This window comes from Pseudophryne corroboree, chromosome 5 (assembly GCF_028390025.1).
Source record: "Pseudophryne corroboree isolate aPseCor3 chromosome 5, aPseCor3.hap2, whole genome shotgun sequence".
In the NCBI taxonomy this organism is placed as follows: Eukaryota; Metazoa; Chordata; class Amphibia; order Anura; family Myobatrachidae; genus Pseudophryne; species Pseudophryne corroboree.
In genome coordinates, this window is record NC_086448.1 from 332,007,563 (window position 1) to 332,034,329 (window position 26,767).

At 47.0% G+C, this 26,767-nt stretch overlaps 1 protein-coding gene across 1 annotated transcript in view; it reads right to left on the reverse strand.

Annotated features, from left to right (window-relative positions):
* LOC134929033 (transcription factor SPT20 homolog) overlaps positions 1-26,767 on the reverse strand; it is a 74,044-nt gene that overhangs the window by 34,681 nt on the left and 12,596 nt on the right. The window contains exon 3 of the mRNA XM_063924893.1: positions 19,477-19,508. Within this exon, the coding sequence (XP_063780963.1) occupies positions 19,477-19,502 (26 nt within the window). The 5' untranslated portion in view covers positions 19,503-19,508. The remainder of the gene's footprint in view (positions 1-19,476; positions 19,509-26,767) is intronic.

Sequence of the window (26,767 nt, forward strand, 5' to 3'; positions counted from 1 at the left end):
GTGTAGTTCATGGCACATAAAATAATATTGACATACATAATAATATAAGCCCCCTCTTACCTTCACACCTTTTTCTATACAGTGACTGACTCCTCTGTGCACATCTTTCCCATGCAGACAACACAGCATGCCATCCCATGTGTAACATGTAGTAAGTGGGGAAAATATGGTCAGGCACATTGGGAGGGGGAGATGATGAGAATGCATTAAGTGGATTGGTCTGAATTTGGTCTTCAACCAACCCAGTCCTAAGAGAGGAGAAGGGATTCTGGGGGATCTGGCTGTTGTGGCTGCTCAGCAACTGGAAACAACAAGTCCAATCTGCAGGGCCGGAGCAATGCGCTCATCAAAGTCTACAAAACAGGAAGGCGCCAGGCTGGAGAGGCACTCTCACCACTCTGCTACTCTGCTGCTGAGTGCTGTTGCTGCTGTTTTTCACTGCGCTTGCCACACTGTATGATAAGCCGCAGAGCCGACAGCAGAGGGCAGGAGGGGGGGTAGATCGGATGCTTTCTAGAGCACTATGCTACGATTCTGAGAGAGCAGTAGGGGAAGTCCCTGCAATTCACTCACTGCAGTGTCGAGCCTATCCTCCCTGATCTCAGCAAAAGAGTCAGAAGAGCATGAACCAAGCTTTGATTGGAGAATCTTGGCACATGCTGATTAGAAGAGCCCCTGATTGGAGGAGATTGTCACATGCTACTCTGACCCCTGGAACACTGAGAATCTCACAGCATGGCCTCCCATCTGCATAGCCAGATTAAGGGGGGGGGGGGGGGGGGGGCAGGGCATACAGTACCCCGGGCCCCCCTTTGTTAGGGGTTTCCAAGCCAGAGCACAGCGACTTGCTAGATTTCCCTCTCACACAGTAACAGAACCAGAAAGCCAGAATGCGAGCAGGTCAGTATAGAATAAGAGCAGGTCAGTATAGAATACGAGCAGGGCAGTATGCATTGCAGGCAGAGTATCAGGTTTTATGAGCTACCGATTGAGCTTTCTGATCAGAGAAGAGATAGGAGGGTGGAGAGAGCTGTAAGTGATAAGGATCCGAGCTTCTCCTCCTCTCTGCCTGGGTGTCTGGGTCCTATGTAACCTGTCATTATTCAACTAATAGTTTAAATCTAATATACCACATTGGATTAAATTTAATATACACAATCCATACATTCTAACATGGGGGGTCATTCCGAGTTGATCGTAGCTGTGCTAAATTTAGCACAGCTATGATCATTCACACTGACATGCGGGGGGGATGCCCAGCACAGGGCTAGCACGCCCCGCATGTCAGTGCCGCCCCCCCCCCCCCCCCCCCGCAGAAGTGCAAATGCATCGCACAGCGGCGATGCCTTTGCACGTCAAGAGTAGTTCCCAATCAGCACAGCTTTAGCGTGCTAGCCGGGATGCTACTCGTCGCTCCCCGGCCCTCAGGGCTGCGTGTGACATCACGCAGCCGCCGAGGCCCGCCCCCCCAATGGTACAGCCACGCCTGCGTTGGCCGGACCGCGCCCCCCAAACGGCGGCTTAACTCCGCCGTCCAGCCCCCTCCCGCCCAGCGACCGCCTCTGCTTCAGAGGCGGTCGCTAGGCAACGATGGATGGCATGTGCCGGCGCACTGCGGCGTCGGCGCATGCGCAGTTCCGACCCGATCGCTGCACTGCGAGAAACTGCAGCGAGTGATCGGGACGGAATGACCCCCATGACCCAGTCCTAGAGGGATAATATGCTATCTTAAGTTATGATTGCAATCACCTGTGGTGAAACACCTTACTTACTGTATCTATTAAATAGTTCAACACAGGTGACACCAATCATATTAATAGGGAAGTCGGGGTAGAGAGCATTTTGTCCCTCCAGGAATGGGTCATGTTGGAGGGTATGCACAATCTAATATACACTCCCCGGCCTTCTACCGAGGGCCCCCTTGTCTTAAGTGCCCCAGGCACCCCCAAAGCTTAATCCGACCCTGCCCATCTGTGAGTATTCAGCCTGCCTACTCTGCCTTCACAGTTCTTGTGCCTGTCTCCATAGTTCCTAACTATATCTGCCACCCTCTCTATGCTTCTATCTTCTTCATGTTTCATTCATCTGCTTCTCTATATTCTGTACCCAGTATCTGTCTCCTTCTCCTCTCTCTCTCTCTGCCCTGCATCTGCCACTCCTCCCCTCTCTGCCCAGCATCTGCCTCCCATCCCTTTGCCCAGCATATGCCCCCCCCCCCCCCCTTCCCGATCCCCAGCATCTGGCTGTCCCACCCTCTATCTGCCCAGCATCTGGCTGCTCCCCCTCTCTATGTCCAGCATCTGCCCCCTATCTGCCTAGCATTTGCCTTCCTCCTTCTCTCTGCTCAGCCTCTGTCTCCTCCTCTCTCTGCCCAGCGTCTGACTGCAACCCCCCTCTCTGCCCAGAAGCTGGTTGCTTTCCAATTTATCTGCTCAGCATCTGGCTGTCTTACCCTTTATCTACACAGCATCTGGCTGTCCCATACTTTCTCTACCCAGTATCTATCTCCCATCCTCTCTCTGCCCAGCATCTGGCTGTCTCCCTCCTCTCTGTTTCCTTGTTTATCATATCGATACTCCATCCTTCTTCCACTATTTTACAACAACACCCACTTTTCTGTTGTTTCCCTCATAACTCACTGTTCCTCTTACCTTTCACCTTCTCCCGCCTCCGCTTTCTTATTCCTTAACAGCTGTCTTCATACCTTTCACACACGTTACGTCACTACTACTGTGGGCATTATGTGTATAAGGGGCATTACTACTGTGGGCTTTATGTACAAGGGGCACTACTGTGGGCTCTATGTGTTTAAGTGGCACTACTGTGGGCGTTATGTATAAGAGGCACTACTACTGTGGGCATTGTGTGTAAGGGACACTACTACTGAGGACATTATGTGTATATGGGTCACTACTGTGGTCATTGTGTATAAGGAGCACTACTTTGGGCTTTGTGTATAAGGGGCACAACTGTGTGATGTAACGTGAATAAGGGTCTGTACAGTGTGTTTTAGCATGATTAAGGGGCACTACCATGTGGTGTAATGTGAATTAAGGGCACTATGTGTGATGTAATGTGAATCAGATTGTGCTACTGTGTGGTGTAATTGAATTGAGGGTACTTTTGTGTGCCATGCCACTCCAGTGCATGCCATAGGCATGCACTGTCCCTTTATTAAATATGGGAGGAAGATGAAATTTATAGTTTGCTGGGGGACGCTGTACACCCTAACACCGGCCCTTATTGTCTTGGTCCGGCTGCAGGTTCAAGAAAGTAAGAGATATGCTCAAGCTGAACAGTCCTGGCAAGGAGATCTATTGTTCTTGTCACTATTGGGGAGATAAGTCAAGCTATGGAGAGAAATAAAGTGGAAAAGCAACCAATTATTCCTAACTGTCATTTCTATTACGTCCTAGAGGATACTGGGGTCCACTTAGTACAATGGGGTATAGATGGGTCCACTAGGAGCCATGGCCACTTTAAGAATTTGATAGTGTGGGCTGGCTCCTCCCTCTATGCCCCTCCTACCAGACTCAGTTTAGAAAATGTACCCGGAGGAGCCGGTCACACTGAAGGAAGCTCCTGAAGAGTTTTCTGTATTTATTTTCTATGTTTGTTGTTTTCAGGCAGGGCTCGTTGGCACCAGCCTGCCTACTTCGTGGGATTTAGGGAGGGGAACAGCCGAACCTTTTGAAGGGTTAATGGTCCCGTTCCCCGCTGACAGGACTCTGAGCTCCTGAGGGAACTATTCACAAGCCCCACCATGGCGAGCATACATTCCCGCAGCACGCCGCCACCCCTAACAGAGCCAGAAGAATGAAGAGTGGTAAGTACTGAGCCAGCGTCCCAGTTAGAGGGTGCTGGCCATTATGGCGGCACGAGGGTATGGAGACGCATGGCTTCTAAACGGGGTGGAATGCGTCTCCAAACTCAGTACACAACTGCGTCTCAGTACACTGTACACAGTACCCAGGCTGGCAACGCAGCCTTAAAATGGTTTCTCTCCATTTTAAGCACCAGATTTCTCAGCTAGTATAAAAAAAGCGGTAAAACTGCGCGTCATTGAAGGGGCGGGGCTTCGCTTTGAGAGGATCCAGCAGCTCACCAGCGCCATTTTCCCTCTGCAGTGGACACAAACACTGACAAGGCAGGGACGTGCAGCTCCTCCGGTGTGGCTCCAGATTACCTCAGCAATACCAAAGCAGGGGGGAGCGACTATTAGTGTACTAAGTCCTCTATCAGGGTACTTAGTCTGCAACCTGGCTAAGTCTGGCATTAGTGATAAGGGCGAGGTGGGGACTGGCTCCAAACAACTCTGTGTCTCCCTGAAGGGCTCTTTGTGGGTTAACTGTGCTTAACCTTTTCCTGTGTGTGTGCTGTCACATTTACATTATGTCAGGCAAAGAGTGTGTTTCTTGTACAGTGGAGTGTTGCTCTTCACCAGGGGGCACACTACTGGGTACTCAGGGTTCACAAGCTAGCGGGGCTGAACCGGAGTGGGTTAATTCTCTCGAAGGAATGACTCTTTCTACAAAACTGTCCCGCAATGAGAAAGAGACGCAATACTTAAAACAAACTGTGGATGAGTTTATGAACAGAGACTCAGTCCCCCAAAAAGTGTCAGTCCCCTCCCATTTGTCCGCAAAAGCAATCTCTAGGCCCATATCCCGCAATCTGACTCTGACACTAATGGGTCAGACTTGGACGAGGGTGAGGTAGACTTGGAGGGGGAATGTGGCTCTGTCACAGGTAATAGAGGCTCTTATAGAGGCTATCAGAGATGTTCTGCATATTCCAGATAAGGTCGTTGCAAAAAAAGAGAAGGGGTTGGGGAAAGGTCTAGGAAGGGCCGCACAGGATTAATTATTAGACAAATTATAACTACCTCAGAAAAACTGACACTCTTGGGATATTTTTCCCTTTTATTGGTCAATTGTATACCTATAACCCAAATGATATAATTGGTAACAATGAATTTTGATGGTCAGTGGTGCTCCCAAGGGTATAGAAGCACAAATCATGAAGAAGACTACAAAGAAGACAAGATAACCCTGGTAGGAAGCACTCTTATCTGAGGTAACAGGATAAATTAATGGATAAAAATGAAATAATCTTAAAATTACAAATTTTATTAGATATGCCTTAAAAATGGTTTTTCATAGTCCATGTGAATTCACTAATAAGTATGTGATCTTTTGCGAAAATATGTTGAAAAATATGGTCTCATCTATATGACCTCAGTCAGAACAATTAAATTCAGTCCGTCTGCGTGATGATTCCCTTACCATTGTTGTGTGGCTAAATCAGAATGTGTCAAAAATTTGATAATGTGACCATCATCTTTATCATTTATATAGCCCATATGTGGATTCTCAGGGCAATAATTTTGAATCATAGGTCACTGATGGATTGTTTTTAGTTGGGTCACTTATACATCAGTATGGGGCCCAGTTAGCAAGGAGAAGTGTCTGTGAAGCCGTTTCTTAAAGATATAGCAGGCATGCGCATGCCATCAATTGGACATGAGATGGTGTCACCTGTGTGCAGAAATGATGATATTCAGTTTTTGTTAGTTTACACGCATACACAAATTGAAAGAATATGAGGCACCCGTACTTGAAAAACCCTTATGTTCTATGCCAAATAATCCTATATTAATCACCCAGAAGGAAATCAATTTACCTTTGATATGGATCACAATCGCTGCTATGTAGAGGTATGAGGTGCATATGCCTCCATTTTCAGCAGTTGTCAACCATTACACTTGCTGGGTTAAGGAAGGAGTATGAGGTGTGAGTACTCAAAACAGTTATCTGTATAAAACAGTCATGTAGTAATTGCACCAAAGGGGTTATGACTCAATTATCAGCAGCTAATTACATCCATGTCTTGAGAGACAATTCTTTTCTGTAGGAAATCCCCGCCGTGTCACTCCAAAACTCTTTGCCATTAATTCTTCCACATATATCCCAGCAGTTTGTACAAAAAGACTGTATTGAATTAGTCAATGCTTGATAACAATTATCTAATGAAATTTAGTTGTTAAGTACACTCATGCTTGACCAGAGGTGTGAGGCACATATATCTCAATTTGTTCAGTAGTAGCTTAACAATTTCAAAATACTGAATTCAAAAACAGATATTGATTATAGTCATGTCCCAACTGAGGTATGAGGCACCAATACCTCAGTTTTTATCAGTGGCTCTCAGGCGGTTTAAAATGCTTTACAGAGGTATGTGGCACAAAAAATCTCAGTTCTTTTCAGCGGCTACCAAGCAATTTCAAATACTGAATTCCTATACTAATTGCCATCTACTTTAACAGAGGTGTGAGGCATATATATCTCTCAATTTCTTCAACAGATGTCAGCCAGTTTGAATGCTGAATTATTAACTTAGTATTCTGTTCTTTAAACACATAAAGGTGTGTGAAGTGGCCAAGATACAGATAGACCTCCCTTCTGCTGTTCTCCCGTCTTTCCAGCAGGTATAGGACGAGGAATGAGAGAGGGTAGGTGCACCCAAATTGGCCAGAAGGAAGAAAGAGGAGGTATCAAGCAAGGAGACTTAGGCGGGTACTCTCTGGTGCCTTATAACAGGTAGTGCAGAGGTTTGAACCTGCTAATTTGCCTCTAATGCGGTACACTCCCGAAGGGTTAGTTTTTAATTGGTGAGAGACATAAAGAGTAAGAAAATTAACAGCCAAGGAGAACTGATCACTATTGACTATTGCCAGTAATGAAACAGATTGGTTTCTGTTATATATAATAGTACCTCATCTCTCTTTATACCACAAAATTTGTCTTCCTACATGCACCCCAACTGAGAAAAAATGGTAGAGAAAATCACAATCACAATCAGAGCTCATTAAGTATCATAATCAGCTGTTCCCTCCTATTCAGTTTTGCTGCTGCTGCCAATAATTGCAGCCACTATTAGAGCTCACTAGGTATAGCAATCAGTTATTCCCTATTGAGTATTTCCAGCTATTGCCTGCATCTTAGTAACAAATTATGATTTGAATATAAATCCTATATCAAGAGAGATGATACATTGTCACAGGACATGTTGCTGTTTTTTTAAGATAACCCTTTGGGAATAGCACTGAGTTAATTTTAAACAATTTGTATCCACATGACTAGTATCCTGGTCTATTGAAATGAAAAAACAGGGTATTTACAGCGTCGTGGAAGAAATCTATGGATAAATTCACCGGCCACCACTGTGTCTGTATAGTTACCACTCTTATGATAAATTGCAGAGAGAAAGGGGGGATACTGCCCCAGAGTCCCACTGGTAGGCGTCTTTAGTTAGAGATGATCCCCGCCGCCCATCAGCCACGCGGGGTCTCGTCCGCTTATGGCCGCTCCGATCAGCGGCAACCAAACACTCCCTCCGTTTTCTGCTGCCTCACTGCTATTCCGCTGACGGACCGGTGGGTCACGTGTGCGCACCACGTGACTCACCCACTTAGACCTGACGTACGTTTCACAAGTCTTGATCACAGGTCTAAGTGGGTGAGTCACGTGGTGCGCACACGTGACCCACCGGTCCGTCAGCGGAATAGCAGTGCGGCAGCAGAAAACGGAGGGAGTGTTTGGTTGCCGCTGATCGGAGCGGCCATAAGCGGACGAGACCCCGCGTGGCTGATGGGCGGCGGGGATCATCTCTAACTAAAGACGCCTACCAGTGGGACTCTGGGGCAGTATCCCCCCTTTCTCTCTGCAATTTATCATAAGAGTGGTAACTAACTAACTATACAGACACAGTGGTGGCCGGTGAATTTATCCATAGATTTCTTCCACGACGCTGTAAATACCCTGTTTTTTCATTTCAATAGACCAGGATACTAGTCATGTGGATACAAATTGTTTAAAATTAACTCAGTGCTATTCCCAAAGGGTTATCTTAAAAAAACAGCAACATGTCCTGTGACAATGTATCATCTCTCTTGATATAGGATTTATATTCAAATCATAATTTGTTACTAAGATGCGGGCAATAGCTGGAAATACTCAATAGGGAATAACTGATTGCTATACCTAGTGAGCTCTAATAGTGGCTGCAATTATTGGCAGCAGCAGCAAAACTGAATAGGAGGGAACAGCTGATTATGATACTTAATGAGCTCTGATTGTGATTGTGATTTTCTCTACCATTTTTTCTCAGTTGGGGTGCATGTAGGAAGACAAATTTTGTGGTATAAAGAGAGATGAGGTACTATTATATATAACAGAAACCAATCTGTTTCATTACTGGCAATAGTCAATAGTGATCAGTTCTCCTTGGCTGTTAATTTTCTTACTCTTTATGTCTCTCACCAATTAAAAACTAACCCTTCGGGAGTGTACCGCATTAGAGGCAAATTAGCAGGTTCAAACCTCTGCACTACCTGTTATAAGGCACCAGAGAGTACCCGCCTAAGTCTCCTTGCTTGATACCTCCTCTTTCTTCCTTCTGGCCAATTTGGGTGCACCTACCCTCTCTCATTCCTCGTCCTATACCTGCTGGCAAGACGGGAGAACAGCAGAAGGGAGGTCTATCTGTATCTTGGCCACTTCACACACCTTTATGTGTTTAAAGAACAGAATACTAAGTTAAAAATTCAGCATTCAAACTGGCTGACATTTGTTGAAGAAATTGAGAGATATATATGCCTCACACCTCTGTTAAAGTAGATGGCAATTAGTATAGGAATTCAGTATTTGAAATTGCTTGGTAGCCGCTGAAAAGAACTGAGATTTTTTGTGCCACATACCTCTGTAAAGCATTTTAAACCGCCTGAGAGCCACTGATAAAAACTGAGGTATTGGTGCCTCATACCTCTGTTGGGACATGACTATGGCCCTCATTCCGAGTCGTTCGCTCGGTAAATTTCATCGCATCGCAGCGATTTTCCGCTTAGTGCGCATGCGCAATGTCCGCACTGCGACTGCGCCAAGTAAGTTTGCTATGAAGATAGTATTTTTACTCACGGCTTTTTCATCGCTCCGGCGATCGTAGTGTGATTGACAGGAAATGGGTGTTACTGGGCGGAAACTGGCCGTTTTAAGGGCGTGTGGGAAAAAACGCTACCGTTTCCGGAAAAAACGCGGGAGTGGCTGGAGAAACGGGGGAGTGTCTGGGCGAACGCTGGGTGTGTTTGTGACGTCAAACCAGGAACGACAAGCACTGAACTGATCGCAGATGCCGAGTAAGTCTGGAGCTACTCTGAAACTGCTAAGAAGTGTGCTAATCGCAATATTGCGAATACATCGTTCGCAATTTTAAGATGCTAAGATACACTCCCAGTAGGCGTAGGCTTAGCGTGAGCAACTCTGCTAAAATCGCCTTGCGAGCGAACAACCGGAATGAGGGCCAATAATCAATATCTGTTTTTGAATTCAGTATTTTGAAATTGTTAAGCTACTACTGAACAAATTGAGGTATATGTGCCTCACACCTCTGGTCAAGCATGAGTGTACTTAACAACTAAATTTCATTAGATAATTGTTATCAAGCATTGACTAATTCAATACAGTCTTTTTGTACAAACTGCTGGGATATATGTGGAAGAATTAATGGCAAAGAGTTTTGGAGTGACACGGCGGGGATTTCCTATAGAAAAGAATTGTCTCTCAAGACATGGATGTAATTAGCTGCTGATAATTGAGGCATAACCCCTTTGGTGCAATTACTACATGACTGTTTTATACAGATAACTGTTTTGAGTACTCACACCTCATACTCCTTCCTTAACCCAGCAAGTGTAATGGTTGACAACTGCTGAAAATGGAGGCATATGCACCTCATACCTCTACATAGCAGCGATTGTGATCCATATCAAAGGTAAATTGATTTCCTTCTGGGTGATTAATATAGGATTATTTGGCATAGAACATAAGGGTTTTTCAAGTACGGGTGCCTCATATTCTTTCAATTTGTGTATGCGTGTAAACTAACAAAAACTGAATATCATCATTTCTGCACACAGGTGACACCATCTCATGTCCAATTGATGGCATGCCCATGCCTGCTATATCTTTAAGAAACGGCTTCACAGACACTTCTCCTTGCTAACTGGGCCCCATACTGATGTATAAGTGACCCAACTAAAAACAATCCATCAGTGACCTATGATTCAAAATTATTGCCCTGAGAATCCACATATGGGCTATATAAATGATAAAGATGATGGTCACATTATCAAATTTTTGACACATTCTGATTTAGCCAAACAACAATGGTAAGGGAATCATCACGCAGACGGACTGAATTTAATTGTTCTGACTGAGGTCATATAGATGAGACCATATTTTTCAACATATTTTCGCAAAAGATCACATACTTAATTAGTGAATTCACATGGACTATGAAAAACCATTTTTAAGGCATATCTAATAAAATTTGTAATTTTAAGATTATTTCATTTTTATCCATTAATTTATTTTGTTACCTCAGATAAGAGTGCTTCCTACCAGGGTTATCTTGTCTTCTTTGTAGTCTTCTTCATTATTCCTGATAAGGTGTCAGAGGAGAGTGAGGAATCTTATTTTAATGTAAAGAAGAAGTCCTCAGTCACTTTTCCTGTGTCAAAGGAATTGAATACCCTGTCTGAAGAACCATGGGTTAATCCTCATAAGAACTTTCAGATCCCTAAAAGGTTGCTCTCATCTTTTCCTTTTCCTCTGGAGGATAGGAAAAAATGGGAAAATCCACTGATAGTGGATGCATCAGTCTCTAGGCTGTCACGTAAAATTGTATTGCCTGTTCCTTTTGTAGCCTCCCTAAAAGACACGGCTGATCGTAAAATTGAGACTACACTCAAATCATTGTACAGAGCTGCTTAGGTGGCCCAAAGATCCACTATTGCATGTGCATGGATCACTAAAGCCATTGCGAAATGGTCAGGTAACCTAATTGAGGGGTTAGATTCCTTACCTAGGGGGGATGTTGTCTTACTCCTGCAGCATATACAGGACTCTGTGAACTTTGTGGTAGAAGTCATAAAGGAAATAGGTGTACTTAATGCACACACCACCGCTATGGCAGTGTCGGCACAAAGGGGCTTGTGGCTACACCAGTGGACTGCTGAAGCGGATTCCAGGAAAGGTGTGTAAGGACTACCATTCACAGGAGAGGCTTTGTTGGGGGATGAACTAGACAAATGTATCTCCACAGCTACTGCGAGTAAGTCTACGTATAGTCCTTCCGCAGCCTCCCCAACCAAGAAGACTTATTCAGCTTCTAAGTTACAATCCTTTTGGACGGCCAAGTTCAAGAGCAAATCCAGAGGTGCTTCTACGTCCACCAGCGGTGCAAGAGGTAAACCACGCAAACCAGCAACTGCAGGTATTCAGGAACAGAGCTCTGGCTCTGCTTCCTCAAAGACTTCAGCATGATGGTTGACCGCAATGCCTGGAAGGCTGTCAGGTGGGAGCCCGACTACAATTCTTCAGTCAGATCTGGTCAAATTTGTGCAGGATCCTTGGGTCATAGGTAGAGATGAGCGGGTTCGGTTTCTCTGAATCCGAACCCGCCAGAACTTCATGTTTTTTTTCACGGGTCCGAGCGACTCGGATCTTCCCGCCTTGCTCGGTTAACCCGAGCGCGCCCGAACGTCATCATGACGCTGTCGGATTCTCGCGAGGCTCGGATTCTATCGCGAGACTCGGATTCTATATAAGGAGCCGCGCGTCTCCGCCATTTTCACACGTGCATTGAGATTGATAGGGAGAGGACGTGGCTGGCGTCCTCTCCGTTTAGAATAGATTAGAGAGACACTTGATTTACTAATTTTGGGGAGCATTAGGAGTACTCAGTACAGTGCAGAGTTTTGCTGATAGTGACCAGTGACCACCAGTTTTATTTATAATCCGTTCTCTGCCTGAAAAAAGCGATACACAGCACACAGTGACTCAGTCACATACCATATCTGTGTGCACTGCTCAGGCTCAGGCCAGTGTGCTGCATCATCTATTATCTATATATAAATAATATTATATATATCTGTCTGACTGCTCAGCTCACACAGCTTATAATTGTGGGGGAGACTGGGGAGCACTACTGCAGTGCCAGTTATAGGTTATAGCAGGAGCCAGGAGTACATAATATATTATATAGTGAGTGACCACCAGACACACAGTGCAGTTTATTTAATATATCCGTTCTCTGCCTGAAAAAAGCGATACACACAGTGACTCAGTCAGTCACATACCATATCTGTGTGCACTGCTCAGGCTCAGGCCAGTGTGCTGCATCATCTATATATATTATATATCTGTCTGACTGCTCAGCTCACACAGCTTATAATTGTGGGGGAGACTGGGGAGCACTACTGCAGTGCCAGTTATAGGTTATAGCAGGAGCCAGGAGTACATAATATTATATTAAAATTAAACAGTGCACACTTTTGCTGCAGGAGTGCCACTGCCAGTGTGACTAGTGACCAGTGACCTGACCACCAGTATATATAATATTAGTAGTATACTATCTCTTTATCAACCAGTCTATATTAGCAGCAGACACAGTACAGTGCGGTAGTTCACGGCTGTGGCTACCTCTGTGTCGGCACTCGGCAGCCCGTCCATAATTGTATATACCACCTAACCGTGGTTTTTTTTTCTTTCTTTATACATACATACTAGTTACGAGTATACTATCTCTTTATCAACCAGTCTATATATTAGCAGCAGACACAGTACAGTGCGGTAGTTCACGGCTGTGGCTACCTCTGTGTCGGCACTCGGCAGCCCGTCCATAATTGTATATACCACCTAACCGTGGTTTTTTTTTCTTTCTTTATACATACATACTAGTTACGAGTATACTATCTCTTTATCAACCAGTCTATATATTAGCAGCAGACACAGTACAGTGCGGTAGTTCACGGCTGTGGCTACCTCTGTGTCGGCACTCGGCAGCCCGTCCATAATTGTATATACCACCTAACCGTGGTTTTTTTTTCTTTCTTTATACATACATACTAGTTACGAGTATACTATCTCTTTATCAACCAGTCTATATATTAGCAGCAGACACAGTACAGTGCGGTAGTTCACGGCTGTGGCTACCTCTGTGTCGGCACTCGGCAGCCCGTCCATAATTGTATATACCACCTAACCGTGGTTTTTTTTTCTTTCTTTATACATACATACTAGTTACGAGTATACTATCTCTTTATCAACCAGTCTATATATTAGCAGCAGACACAGTACAGTGCGGTAGTTCACGGCTGTGGCTACCTCTGTGTCGGCACTCGGCAGCCCGTCCATAATTGTATACTAGTATCCAATCCATCCATCTCCATTGTTTACCTGAGGTGCCTTTTAGTTGTGCCTATTAAAATATGGAGAACAAAAATGTTGAGGTTCCAAAATTAGGGAAAGATCAAGATCCACTTCCAGCTCGTGCTGAAGCTGCTGCCACTAGTCATGGCCGAGACGATGAAATGCCAGCAACGTCGTCTGCCAAGGCCGATGCCCAATGTCATAGTACAGAGCATGTCAAATCCAAAACACCAAATATCAGTAAAAAAAGGACTCCAAAACTTAAAATAAAATTGTCGGAGGAGAAGCGTAAACTTGCCAATATGCCATTTACCACACGGAGTGGCAAGGAACGGCTGAGGCCCTGGCCTATGTTCATGGCTAGTGGTTCAGCTTCACATGAGGATGGAAGCACTCAGCCTCTCGCTAGAAAAATGAAAAGACTCAAGCTGGCAAAAGCAGCACAGCAAAGAACTGTGCATTCTTCGAAATCCCAAATCCACAAGGAGAGTCCAATTGTGTCGGTTGCGATGCCTGACCTTCCCAACACTGGACGTGAAGAGCATGCGCCTTCCACCATTTGCACGCCCCCTGCAAGTGCTGGAAGGAGCACCCGCAGTCCAGTTCCTGATAGTCAGATTGAAGATGTCAGTGTTGAAGTACACCAGGATGAGGAGGATATGGGTGTTGCTGGCGCTGGGGAGGAAATTGACCAGGAGGATTCTGATGGTGAGGTGGTTTGTTTAAGTCAGGCACCCGGGGAGACACCTGTTGTCCGTGGGAGGAATATGGCCGTTGACATGCCAGGTGAAAATACCAAAAAAATCAGCTCTTCGGTGTGGAGGTATTTCACCAGAAATGCGGACAACAGGTGTCAAGCCGTGTGTTCCCTTTGTCAAGCTGTAATAAGTAGGGGTAAGGACGTTAACCACCTCGGAACATCCTCCCTTATACGTCACCTGCAGCGCATTCATAATAAGTCAGTGACAAGTTCAAAAACTTTGGGTGACAGCGGAAGCAGTCCACTGACCAGTAAATCCCTTCCTCTTGTAACCAAGCTCACGCAAACCACCCCACCAACTCCCTCAGTGTCAATTTCCTCCTTCCCCAGGAATGCCAATAGTCCTGCAGGCCATGTCACTGGCAATTCTGACGAGTCCTCTCCTGCCTGGGATTCCTCCGATGCATCCTTGCGTGTAACGCCTACTGCTGCTGGCGCTGCTGTTGTTGCCGCTGGGAGTCGATGGTCATCCCAGAGGGGAAGTCGTAAGCCCACTTGTACTACTTCCAGTAAGCAATTGACTGTTCAACAGTCCTTTGCGAGGAAGATGAAATATCACAGCAGTCATCCTACTGCAAAGCGGATAACTGAGTCCTTGACAACTATGTTGGTGTTAGACGTGCGTCCGGTATCCGCCGTTAGTTCACAGGGAACTAGACAATTTATTGAGGCAGTGTGCCCCCGTTACCAAATACCATCTAGGTTCCACTTCTCTAGGCAGGCGATACCGAGAATGTACACGGACGTCAGAAAAAGACTCACCAGTGTCCTAAAAAATGCAGTTGTACCCAATGTCCACTTAACCACGGACATGTGGACAAGTGGAGCAGGGCAGGGTCAGGACTATATGACTGTGACAGCCCACTGGGTAGATGTATGGACTCCCGCCGCAAGAACAGCAGCGGCGGCACCAGTAGCAGCATCTCGCAAACGCCAACTCTTTCCTAGGCAGGCTACGCTTTGTATCACCGCTTTCCAGAATACGCACACAGCTGAAAACCTCTTACGGCAACTGAGGAAGATCATCGCGGAATGGCTTACCCCAATTGGACTCTCCTGTGGATTTGTGGCATCGGACAACGCCAGCAATATTGTGTGTGCATTAAATATGGGCAAATTCCAGCACGTCCCATGTTTTGCACATACCTTGAATTTGGTGGTGCAGAATTTTTTAAAAAACGACAGGGGCGTGCAAGAGATGCTGTCGGTGGCCAGAAAAATTGCGGGACACTTTCGGCGTACAGGCACCACGTACAGAAGACTGGAGCACCACCAAAAACTACTGAACCTGCCCTGCCATCATCTGAAGCAAGAAGTGGTAACGAGGTGGAATTCAACCCTCTATATGCTTCAGAGGTTGGAGGAGCAACAAAAGGCCATTCAAGCCTATACAATTGAGCACGATATAGTAGGTGGAATGCACCTGTCTCAAGTGCAGTGGAGAATGATTTCAACGTTGTGCAAGGTTCTGATGCCCTTTGAACTTGCCACACGTGAAGTCAGTTCAGACACTGCCAGCCTGAGTCAGGTCATTCCCCTCATCAGGCTTTTGCAGAAGAAGCTGGAGGCATTGAAGAAGGAGCTAAAAGGGAGCGATTCCGCTAGGCATGTGGGACTTGTGGATGCAGCCCTTAATTCGCTTAACAAGGATTCACGGGTGGTCAATCTGTTGAAATCAGAGCACTACATTTTGGCCACCGTGCTCGATCCTAGATTTAAAGCCTACCTTGGATCTCTCTTTCCGGCAGACACAGGTCTGCTGGGGTTGAAAGACCTGCTGGTGATAAAATTGTCAAGTCAAGCGGAACGCGACCTGTCAACATCTCCTCCTTCACATTCTCCCGCAACTGGGGGTGCGAGGAAAAGGCTCAGAATTCCGAGCCCACCCGCTGGCGGTGATGCAGGGCAGTCTGGAGCGACTGCTGATGCTGACATCTGGTCCGGACTGAAGGACCTGACAACGATTACGGACATGTCGTCTACTGTCACTGCATATGATTCTCTCAACATTGATAGAATGGTGGAGGATTATATGAGTGACCGCATCCAAGTAGGCACGTCACACAGTCCGTACTTATACTGGCAGGAAAAAGAGGCAATTTGGAGGCCCTTGCACAAACTGGCTTTATTCTACCTAAGTTGCCCTCCCACAAGTGTGTACTCCGAAAGAGTGTTTAGTGCCGCCGCTCACCTTGTCAGCAATCGGCGTACGAGGTTACATCCAGAAAATGTGGAGAAGATGATGTTCATTAAAATGAATTATAATCAATTCCTCCGCGGAGACATTGACCAGCAGCAATTGCCTCCACAAAGTACACAGGGAGCTGAGATGGTGGATTCCAGTGGGGACGAATTGATAATCTGTGAGGAGGGGGATGTACACGGTGATATATCGGAGGGTGAAGATGAGGTGGACATCTTGCCTCTGTAGAGCCAGTTTGTGCAAGGAGAGATTAATTGCTTCTTTTTTGGGGGGGGTCCAAACCAACCCGTCATATCAGTCACAGTCGTGTGGCAGACCCTGTCACTGAAATGATGGGTTGGTTAAAGTGTGCATGTCCTGTTTTGTTTATACAACATAAGGGTGGGTGGGAGGGCCCAAGGACAATTCCATCTTGCACCTCTTTTTTCTTTTCTTTTTCTTTGCATCATGTGCTGATTGGGGAGGGTTTTTTGGAAGGGACATCCTGCGTGACACTGCAGTGCCACTCCTAGATGGGCCCGGTGTTTGTGTCGGCCACTAGGGTCGCTAATCTTACTCACACAGTCAGCTACCTCATTGCGCCTCTTTTTTTCTTTGCGTCATGTGCTGTTTGGGGAGGGTTTTTTGGAAGGGACATCCTGCGTGACACTGCAGTGCCACTCCTAGATGGGCCCGGTGTTTGTGTCGGCCACTAGGGTCGCTAATCTTACTCACACAGCTACCTCATTGCGCCTCTTTTTTTCTTTGCGTCATGTGCTGTTTGGGGAGGGTTTTTTGGAAGGGACATTCTGCGTGACACTGCAGTGCCACTCCTAGATGGGCCCGGTGTTTGTGTCGGCCACTAGGGTCGCTAATCTTACTCACACAGCTACCTCATTGCGCCTCTTTTTTTCTTTGCGTCATGTGCTGTTTGGGGAGGGTTTTTTGGAAGGGCCATCCTGCGTGACACTGCAGTGCCACTCCTAGATGGGCCCGGTGTTTGTGTCGGCCACTAGGGTCGCTAATCTTACTCACACAGCTACCTCATTGCGCCTCTTTTTTTCTTTGCGTCATGTGCTGTTTGGGGAGGGTTTTTTGGAAGGGACATCCTGCGTGACACTGCAGTGCCACTCCTAGATGGGCCCGGTGTTTGTGTCGGCCACTAGGGTCGCTTATCTTACTCACACAGCGACCTCGGTGCAAATTTTAGGACTAAAAATAATATTGTGAGGTGTGAGGTATTCAGAATAGACTGAAAATGAGTGTAAATTATGGTTTTTGAGGTTAATAATACTTTGGGATCAAAATGACCCCCAAATTCTATGATTTAAGCTGTTTTTTAGTGTTTTTTGAAAAAAACACCCGAATCCAAAACACACCCGAATCCGACAAAAAAAATTCGGTGAGGTTTTGCCAAAACGCGTTCGAACCCAAAACACGGCCGCGGAACCGAACCCAAAACCAAAACACAAAACCCGAAAAATTTCAGGCGCTCATCTCTAGTCATAGGTCTTATTTCCCAGGGCTACAGACTGGAGTTCCAAGAGCTCCCACCTCACAGATTCTTCAAATCAGGCTTGCCAGTTTCACAAGAGGCAAGTACAACTTTACAGCATGCCATCCAAAAACTGGTACAATGTGGTGCTGCAGTTCCTTCAATCAGAGTGGTTTCAACCATTACAGGAGGTGAACATAAAATATCTTACATGGAAGACAGTCACACTGTTGGCCTTGACTTCAGCAAGACGTTTGTTGGAGCTAGGGGCTTTGTTTCACAAAAGTCCCTATTCAATTTTCCATGAGGACAAAGCTGAACTCAATTTCTTCCTAAAGTGGTGTCCGCATTTCACATCAACCAAACTATTGTGGTTCCAGTTGTCACAGACACCTCTGCTACTTCAAAGTCTTTGGATGTTGTGATGGCTTTGAAGGTGTATGTGAAAAGAACAGCTTGTCACAGAAAGACGGACTCGCTGTTTGTTCTTTATGATCCCAATAAAATTGGGTGTCCTGCTTCAAAGCAGACGATTGCACGCTGGATCAGACTTACTATCCAGCATGCTTATTCCATGGCAAGTTTGCCATGTCCAAAATCTGTACAGGCCTACTCTACTAGGTCAGTGGGTTCTTCCTGGGTGGCTGCCCGGGGTGTCTCGGCTTTACAGCTCTGCTGAGTAGCTACTTGGTCAGGTTAGAACACGTTTGCTAAGTTATACAAGTTTGATACTTTGGCCTCTGAGGACCTTCAGTTTGGTCAATCAGTTCTGCAGGAACCTCAGCACTCTCCCACCCGGATTGGGAGCTTTGGTACATCCCCATGGTACTAAATGGACCCCAGTATCCTCTAGGACATAAGAGAAAATAGTATTTTAATTACCTACCGGTAAATCCTTTTCTCGTAGTCCATAGAGGATACTGGGTGCTCGCCCAGTGCTTCGTTCTTCCTGCACTGTTACTTGGTTAAGTAATGTTGGTTCAGCAGTTGCTGTTCCTGTTTCAAGTTTGGTTAGCTTGGCTTTCCTCTTGTTGTGTGTGCTGGTTCGGATTTTCACCACTATCCTTATCTATCCTTCTCTCAAGGTATGTCCGTCTCCTCGGGCACAGTTTCCTAGACTGTGTCTGGTAGGAGGGGCATAGAGGGAGGAGCCAGCCAACACTATCAAATTCTTAAAGTGTCTATGGCTCCTAGTGGACCAGTCTATACCCCATGGTACTAAATGGACCCCAGTATCCTCTATGGACTACGAGAAAAGGATTTACCGGTAGGTAATTAAAATCCTATTTTTTCTATCACAGTCTATGCAATTACAGAAGCCGATAGGTTGCTTTGGACAGCTATTCTACTTTATCTCTCTCCAGGGTGGTTTACTTTGACCTTTTTATGTGTTTTGAATTGGATAATATATTCATATATCCAAGGCTGCAGGAAGCAGAACCTTACATCCACCAGAAAAGAGAATTTATCCTTATATGGGGCAGATGTACTAGATTTGCAGAGTGATAAAGTGGAGAGAAATAAACCATCAACCAATTAGCTTCTGTCATTTTACAAATACAGCCTTGAGGTTAGGAGCTGATTAGCTGGTACTTTATCTCTTTCCACTTCGTCACTTTCCAAGGCTAAGTACATCTCGTCTTTTTTGATTGTTTGTTTGTTTGTTTGTTTGTTTGTTTTTTCATTCATTATATACATGTTTTTGGTGAAGATAATTTTTGGTAAATACAGAAAGAGCAGATTGTAATGTGATAAGGATAATTAAACTTACACACTGAGGTACTTTACTGACTTCATCAGTTCCTAAGCAGAAAAGAGAGAGAAAATGCAATTCATTTGCTATTGACAAGGGTTGTTTTGATGTGATTCTTACATAATCCAACTCAATATTTGGATATAGACTAATGTACTTTTTATTTCTTCTAATACTGTTTTTTCTTTAAACTTAGCAAAAAATACAGTTTTTTATTTGTTTTCATCAATGTTCTGTGTCTTTGTAATATTATAAAGTATACAAAGATGCATAGATCACAAAATACACAGCACAGATTAAAGAGCCCCAACTATGGGGGTAATTCAGACCTGATCGCTGCTACAAATCGCATCGCAAGCTACGTTTTTTGCTGAATACGCATGCGCAAAGTCACAAGTGCGCATGTGCCGGCCTCGCCTTGTGACAAATGTGCAGGCATACACATGAAATTTGTGAACTCAGACAGGCAACTACGAAGAGGTGTGGTGAGGGCGGTGCGGGGGTACGGCTTCGCAGGCTAGCGAAAAGGGGCGTGAAGGTGGGTGTGTTGTGGGGGAGTGCACTATGGGCTGCAGGCGTGGTTTTAGCACAGCTGCAAAGCAAATCACTGGTAGTGCACACTTGCCGTTCACAGCTGCCGAGTAAGTCTACGCATGCGCACAGCATGTGAACGCTCAGAACAGGTGTCCGGTCAGGGCTCTCCCAGCAAATAATTGCAAATCAAACACACCTGTTTTCAATGCAAGTGCCTCAACATCTCATTGCATCTCTAGCTTTCTCTGAAATGGTATGTAGTCTCTCACTCCCTGGATATGTGCAACACGCCATCTACACACATTTGTTTACAACTATAAGGCGCCCATAATTTTATTGCGATTGACATAAACACTTCTTTAAGCTAGCTTATCACTAAAATAACGACACACTAAAATAACGACACGGACACGGTTAGCTGTAGTTAAAGGTCAGACGATATTTATTGATCGCTGACCTGTTCTTTAAACTATAATTGTAATTTAATTGATTTTATATATGGCTGTCAAGAGCCCACCGAGAAAGACAAGATGTAGGAAAAATATAGTCAGGGCGGGCGGGAGGGCATTCCAAAATGGCAAGAGGAAGTCTGAGGCACATGACCACGTCTTATATATTATTCCAAGACCAACCCCTAAACCCTTGATGGACAGCCCTATAATCCTATAGGAAAAATACCCAAGAACACACTGATCTGCCTAACAACTGCTTAGTCACAAACAACCAATCACAAAAAATTGGGCTCTTATATGGCCTCAGGCTTATGCAGCCTTCAGCTTATCCTAGGCGCCCATATTTTTATTGCGATTGACATAAACACTTCTTTAAGCTAGCTTATCACTAAAATAACGACAACACTAAAATAACGACACGGACACGGTTAGCTGTAGTTAAAGGTCAGACGATATTTATTGATCGCTGACCTGTTCTTTAAACTATAATTTTAATTGAATTGATTTTATATTGGAGGATGGCACAGGACCAGTCGCTACCAGACACCAGCTCCAGTCCCTTGGATGAAATCCAACCACCAAGGAGGGGAGTACCCAAACTCCGCCCCTGCATAACCCGCATTGTGCAGGACTCACCACTCTTTTCTCTGGCAAATGTTCGGTTCCCGCAGGGGAATGTCTAAATGTCCAACCGCAAGGTAAGGACACACCTGCCGTCCTTCTAAAGAGGGTGCCCCACAATGACCACTTATGCCCAACTGACCGCTGGTTGGTAGCGACTTCCCGCCACAAAGGTTTAACAAACCGCCCCGCCATCCAAACCAATAAAAACCAAGAAAACAAGAAAGCTAACTGAAAGGACCAAAACCCCAGGTAAGAAAAACCTACAACACTCCAGCCGAAGAAGACGAACCCCTTCCCCCTTGTCGAAACTGCGGCTGACGCAGTACAAGCAGAGGATGCCTGACCACCTAAAAGCCATAACCCAGAACATCAGCTGTCCTACGCGCCAAGTAATGCCCTGCCGCCCAAAAAGGTAAGAGTGGCCAAACCAGCCATTCCTGTTCAAAACATCGACGGCTGCAAAAGAAAAACACCCTAAAATCATCACACAGACATACATCACATAGGAAAACCAAATGACCGAAAACCGAATTAACCCAAGTGAAGGAGAAAACTCAAAAACCTCCCGTGGACCTTTGATGAGCCAATTGTAATTAGGCCCCCTCGGAGGAAAATTTAAAAATTCACTTCACACCCTCGATTCCTGAACGCTACCTGTTCAAAAACTGACGGGTAAACACGTTTCACAGCAGCCACCCCAATCCGCAAGGAATAGGACCTATAAGGAGTAAACCTCCAACGCCCCAGCTCCTGAACAGCCGCCGTGGAGGACCCTGTGGCTGCCACATGGCAGACTCCCCAATCCGCAAGGAACAGGACCTAAGAAGTATACCTCCAACGGCCCAGCACCGGAACAGCTGCCGAGGGAGACCCTGTGGCTGCCGCATGGTAGCCACCCCCATCCGCAAGTAATAGGACCTAAAAAGTATACCTCCAACGGACCACCTCCTGAATAGCCGCCGTGGAGGACCCTGTGGCTGCCGCATGGTAGCCACCCCATCCGCATGGAATAGGACCTAAGAAGTATACCTCCAACGGACCACCCCTTGAATAGCTGCCGAGGAGGACCTTATGGCTGCCGCGTGGCAGCCACCCCCATCCGCAAGGAATAGGACCTAAAAAGTATACCTCCAACGGACCACCTCCTGAATAGCTGCCGCGGAGGACCCTGTGGCTGCCGCATGGTAGCCTCCCCAATCCGCAAGGAATAGGACCTATAAGAAGCATACCCCCAACGGCCCCGCTCCTGAACCGCTGCCGTGGAGGACCCTGCGGCTGTCGCATGGTCAGCCGCCCCAATCCACAAGGAATAGGACCTATAAGAAGCATACCCCCAACGGCCCCGCTCCTGAACAGCTGCCGTGGAGGACCCTGTGGCTGCCGCACGGTAGCCACACCCATCCGCAAGTAAAAGGTCCTAAGACGTATATCTCCAACGGCCCAGCTCCTGAATAGCTGCTGTGGAGGACCCTGCGTCCGCCGCATGGCAGCCTCCCAAAACCGCAATGAATAGTAACTAGGAAGAATACCGCCAACGGCCCAGCTCCTGAACAGCTGCCGTAGAGGACCCCGTGGCTGCCGCATGGTAGCCACCCCAATCCGCAAGGAATAGGACCTAAGAAGTATACCTCCAAACGGCCCAGCTCCCGAACAGCTGCCATGGAGGACCCAGCGGCTGCCGCCTGCTCAGCCGCCCCATTCCGCAAGGAATGGGTACCAACCCCAAACACAGTACAAACTGTCAATTAGTGAGAGGACCAGTGAGCGCCTGTATCAACAACTGGTCGCACCCCCGGAGGCCCAGCTATACTCATGCGCCAGGCGCAGCGGGCAGCCACCCGCCACCTCCTGGGCCTCCAGGGACACCCAGCGACCCCCAGCCGCTTGAACCGATGTGGATCACACCATCCTGCAGAGCAACCGACCATCCTGCAACCCGCGTTACAGAGGAGGCCCCGGGATCCCGAACTGCCTGCTGCTCGCCACCCCTCGCTTACCTGCAAAACCCAGAAGAAAGCCAGAGCAAAGGTTAATCCAAACAGGGGCCACCTCCGCACCGAGTCGGCGACAGGAGGCAGCACACCCAGCAACTCCGCAAAAAGTTGCCACGGAGCAGGCCTACGGGTATCCACAGGCGCGGGGCGCACCCTAGCCCAACCCTAACTCGCTCACGAAAGGGACAAAAGACCCGGCGGGGTCCCCAGCCCGCGCAGCCCAGAACGGAAGGAAATGCCCGCAAAGGCAGGATACATGGCCGCCTCGGACCTACCTCCCAGATAACGCTCGAACACGAAACCCACCGAACCGTCTACCAGGGACACACCAGCTGTATCCAACCTACTGAAAAAACACCAGGACGCAGCAGATGCCCCAAACAAGGGAGGAGCCAACACATGCCTAGTCCGAGTAGCCAACCCCCTGTACTATCCGCCCGACAAAAGACGGGCATGAGAAACCCTATGTCCCCACCCCAGGACCCACTCACGGCACTTATCAAACCAAAAATGAGATAAAGCATCCGCAAACCCAGTCCGACTCCGGAAGCGCGATGGGAAAACCGCGCCGCCAGCAGACAAGCAGATGTCGCAACAGTCGCAAAACCTGTGGAGACCGGAGGGACCAAGGAGGAGGAGGCCCAAAAACCTCCCCTTAAAAAGACCATGGGAAAGAAGACCAAATCCACCAAAACATCCCTGATCTTGCGGGAAGGGAAACTGCGGGACGCTACCCGGATGACCCCGCAGCGGCCCCTAGGTGTCCTGCAAACTATGCCACCCATGGGGGAAAATCCTGCTCGCAAAAGGGGAGGAGCTAACAACGACTGCACCCGCTTAAGCCGAACGTTGCGTTACCCCAAGCAGGCGTTACTAAAACCCAAAAGTGACGGTACCTCGTCAGCGGGAAGGCGACAGCAACCCGCAATTGTGCCCAGCGCAAAACCCCTGAAAAACCCAGGCAACCAGTAGGGCCCAAGCAGTGTACCGGGGCAACGGGAACACCCAGGACCCCTAACAAAGACCCGGCAACCTACATAAGGATAACTGCAAACCAAAATGCCTCCCAATACCTCAAAAAAAAGGCACATGAGACAGAAAACCCAGGGGCACCCACCTATCAGCATAAAACTGGCACCTGATCGAGGCCCGACAACTCGCCGGGGATAGGGGTGCAGGAGAAGAGGGGAAAACACGACCCGACGTATAAGTCAGCCAAAAGGGAGGTACCCGGCCCATATTCCCGAAACAAAACGCAGAGTCCATAAAAGACCGACACTCACCCCGCGCACGGCCTCGGAAATGGAGCATAAAAAGAAAACCTCATGAAGATAATACCAATATAGGATAAGGCGGAACTAGCCCGGGGTCCCTGAGCACTAACCCCACGGGGAAGATCAAGGAGCGCAAAAAAGAAGCGTAAAATCCAAAACCGGAACCACAGATGAAAGTACGGAAAGCCGTCACCACCATGCCCCCCCCCCCCCGTCTGCCTTCTCCGCAAACCGCAGGGGGCAGAGGGAACAGCAGCCGCCGGCGCCTTGCCTTTCCGAGACGCCCAACGCCACTCGCTGCGCAAGGAGCCTAGCCAACTACACGCGGGCGCCAATGAGAACCAGAGGAACACTACAGAAGGTTAAAGAAGTACTGTAACAATAAGAAAAACAACAGCATGCTCACCGGTGCCTGAAGGACCTGGAACACCATCAGCCGCCTCCACCGTCACCGACCCCGGCGATGCGTCTTCCGCTGCAGCCGCACCCCTCCTCGACCTCCGGTCCTTCCGCAATGAATGCCAGACTCCCCCGGACCCGCAGACACCAGCTCCAGAAGGACCTCCCACCTCTCCGGAAGCGTCAACGTGGCCGGACAGCTCCTCTTCGGGGACCCGACTCCTAAAGGGGAAACAGAAGAAGGGGGCAGGGGAGGAACAAACCCGGCGGGAGCCGGGGGGGGGGGGGAGGCAGGAGGTAAAGGACGGGGGAGAACCGGGGAAGCTGGGCAGGGGAAACTGGCCCGGTCACGAGGCCTGTGATTGCCGCGCTAACGGCCGCACCCAAGGCGGGAGGACAGGGAGCCTGCGCGACGTAACCCGTGTGCCATGCGGAAGGGGCGTGCTGGAATGGCGGTGACCAATAGGGGGTCTGTGGAAGGGCCCCGTGGGAAAATCTGTCGGCCACTTGTGTCGCTTAGCTTAGTCACACAGCGACCTTGGTGTGCCTCTTTTTTTCTTTGCATCATGTGCGGTTTGGGGACTATTTTTTTGGAAGTGCCATCCTGTCTGACACTGCAGTGCCACTCCTAGATGGGCCAGGTGTTTGTGTCGGCCACTTGTGTCGCTTAGCTTAGTCACACAGCGACCTTGGTGTGCCTCTTTTTTTCTTTGCATCATGTGCTGTTTGGGGACAATTTTTTTGAAGTGCCATCCTGCCTGACACTGCAGTGCCACTCCTAGATGGGCCAGGTGTTTGTGTCGGCCACTTGTGTCGCTAAGCTTAGCCATCCAGCGACCTCGGTGCAAATTTTAGGACTAAAAATAATATTGTGAGGTGTGAGGTGTTCAGAATAGACTGGAAATGAGTGGAAATTATGGTTATTGAGGTTAATAATACTATGGGATCAAAATGACCCCCAAATTCTATGATTTCAGCTGTTTTTAGGGTTTTTTGAAAAAAACACCCGAATCCAAAACACACCCGAATCCGACAAAAAAATTTCGGTGAGGTTTTGCCAAAACGCGTCTGAATCCAAAACACGGCCGCGGAACCAAATCCAAAACCAAAACACAAAACCCGAAAAATGTCCGGTGCACATCACTAATATTCATGTTTATAAGTGTGTGTTGTGGGGTTTTTTCTTTGTGTTTGTTTATTCCAATTACTTCTATCTTTCCTGAAGGAAGCAGCATCTTTTTTTTTTTTTTTTTGAGGCAAAGTAGACAGTTTTCTTTTCTCTTTGTGGCCTTTTGCCTTTTTTGAGTTTACTATTCATCTGTGGGTAAGTATATGCATGTCGGTTTATCTTAGTGTGTTTATTAAGTGTTTGTTTCTCTTTTCTTCTCCAGGCAGATTTTTGTTTTATCAATTTTTTGTCCAAAGTAGCCTTTGGTTTTTTTATTTCTGCATTTTGCTGTTTTTTTTTTTTTTTTTTTTTACTTGTATAGTTTTTTTGCCAAATTTTTTTTACTATGTTCCTTTCCTCCTGTTGTGCACAATTTAGAGATGGATTACATCACATCTGTAAGTGGTTTAAAAAAAATAGTTTCTCAAGAATGTTTGGTAACAATCTTTGGATAATGATTTAACACACTGTTAATTGTGTCTTTCAGTTGGCAACGGTGGCAAACCTGTACACGTTATATGGCCAACCCTAACCTGCCCCTCATCCACGAGGGCAAAGGAGGCATGCAAGGCCTAGTATCTTTCAAACCCGTGTCACCCTTTTTGGAATGCCAGATGATGAAGTGGTGCAGCGCTATAGGCTGCCCCCTCATGTCATCCTAGAAACTCTCTCAATAATAGAGAGTGATCTAGAGAGTACAATTTGCATCCTACAGCAATTCCACCACTGAAACAATTCATTGCTGTCTTACATTTTTGTGCCTCAGGGTCCTACCAGCATATAGTTGGAGTCCTTGTAGGCATCTCCCAGGCTGCATTCTCAAGGATCCTAAAGCGCATGATTGATATGTTCCTCAAAAGAACT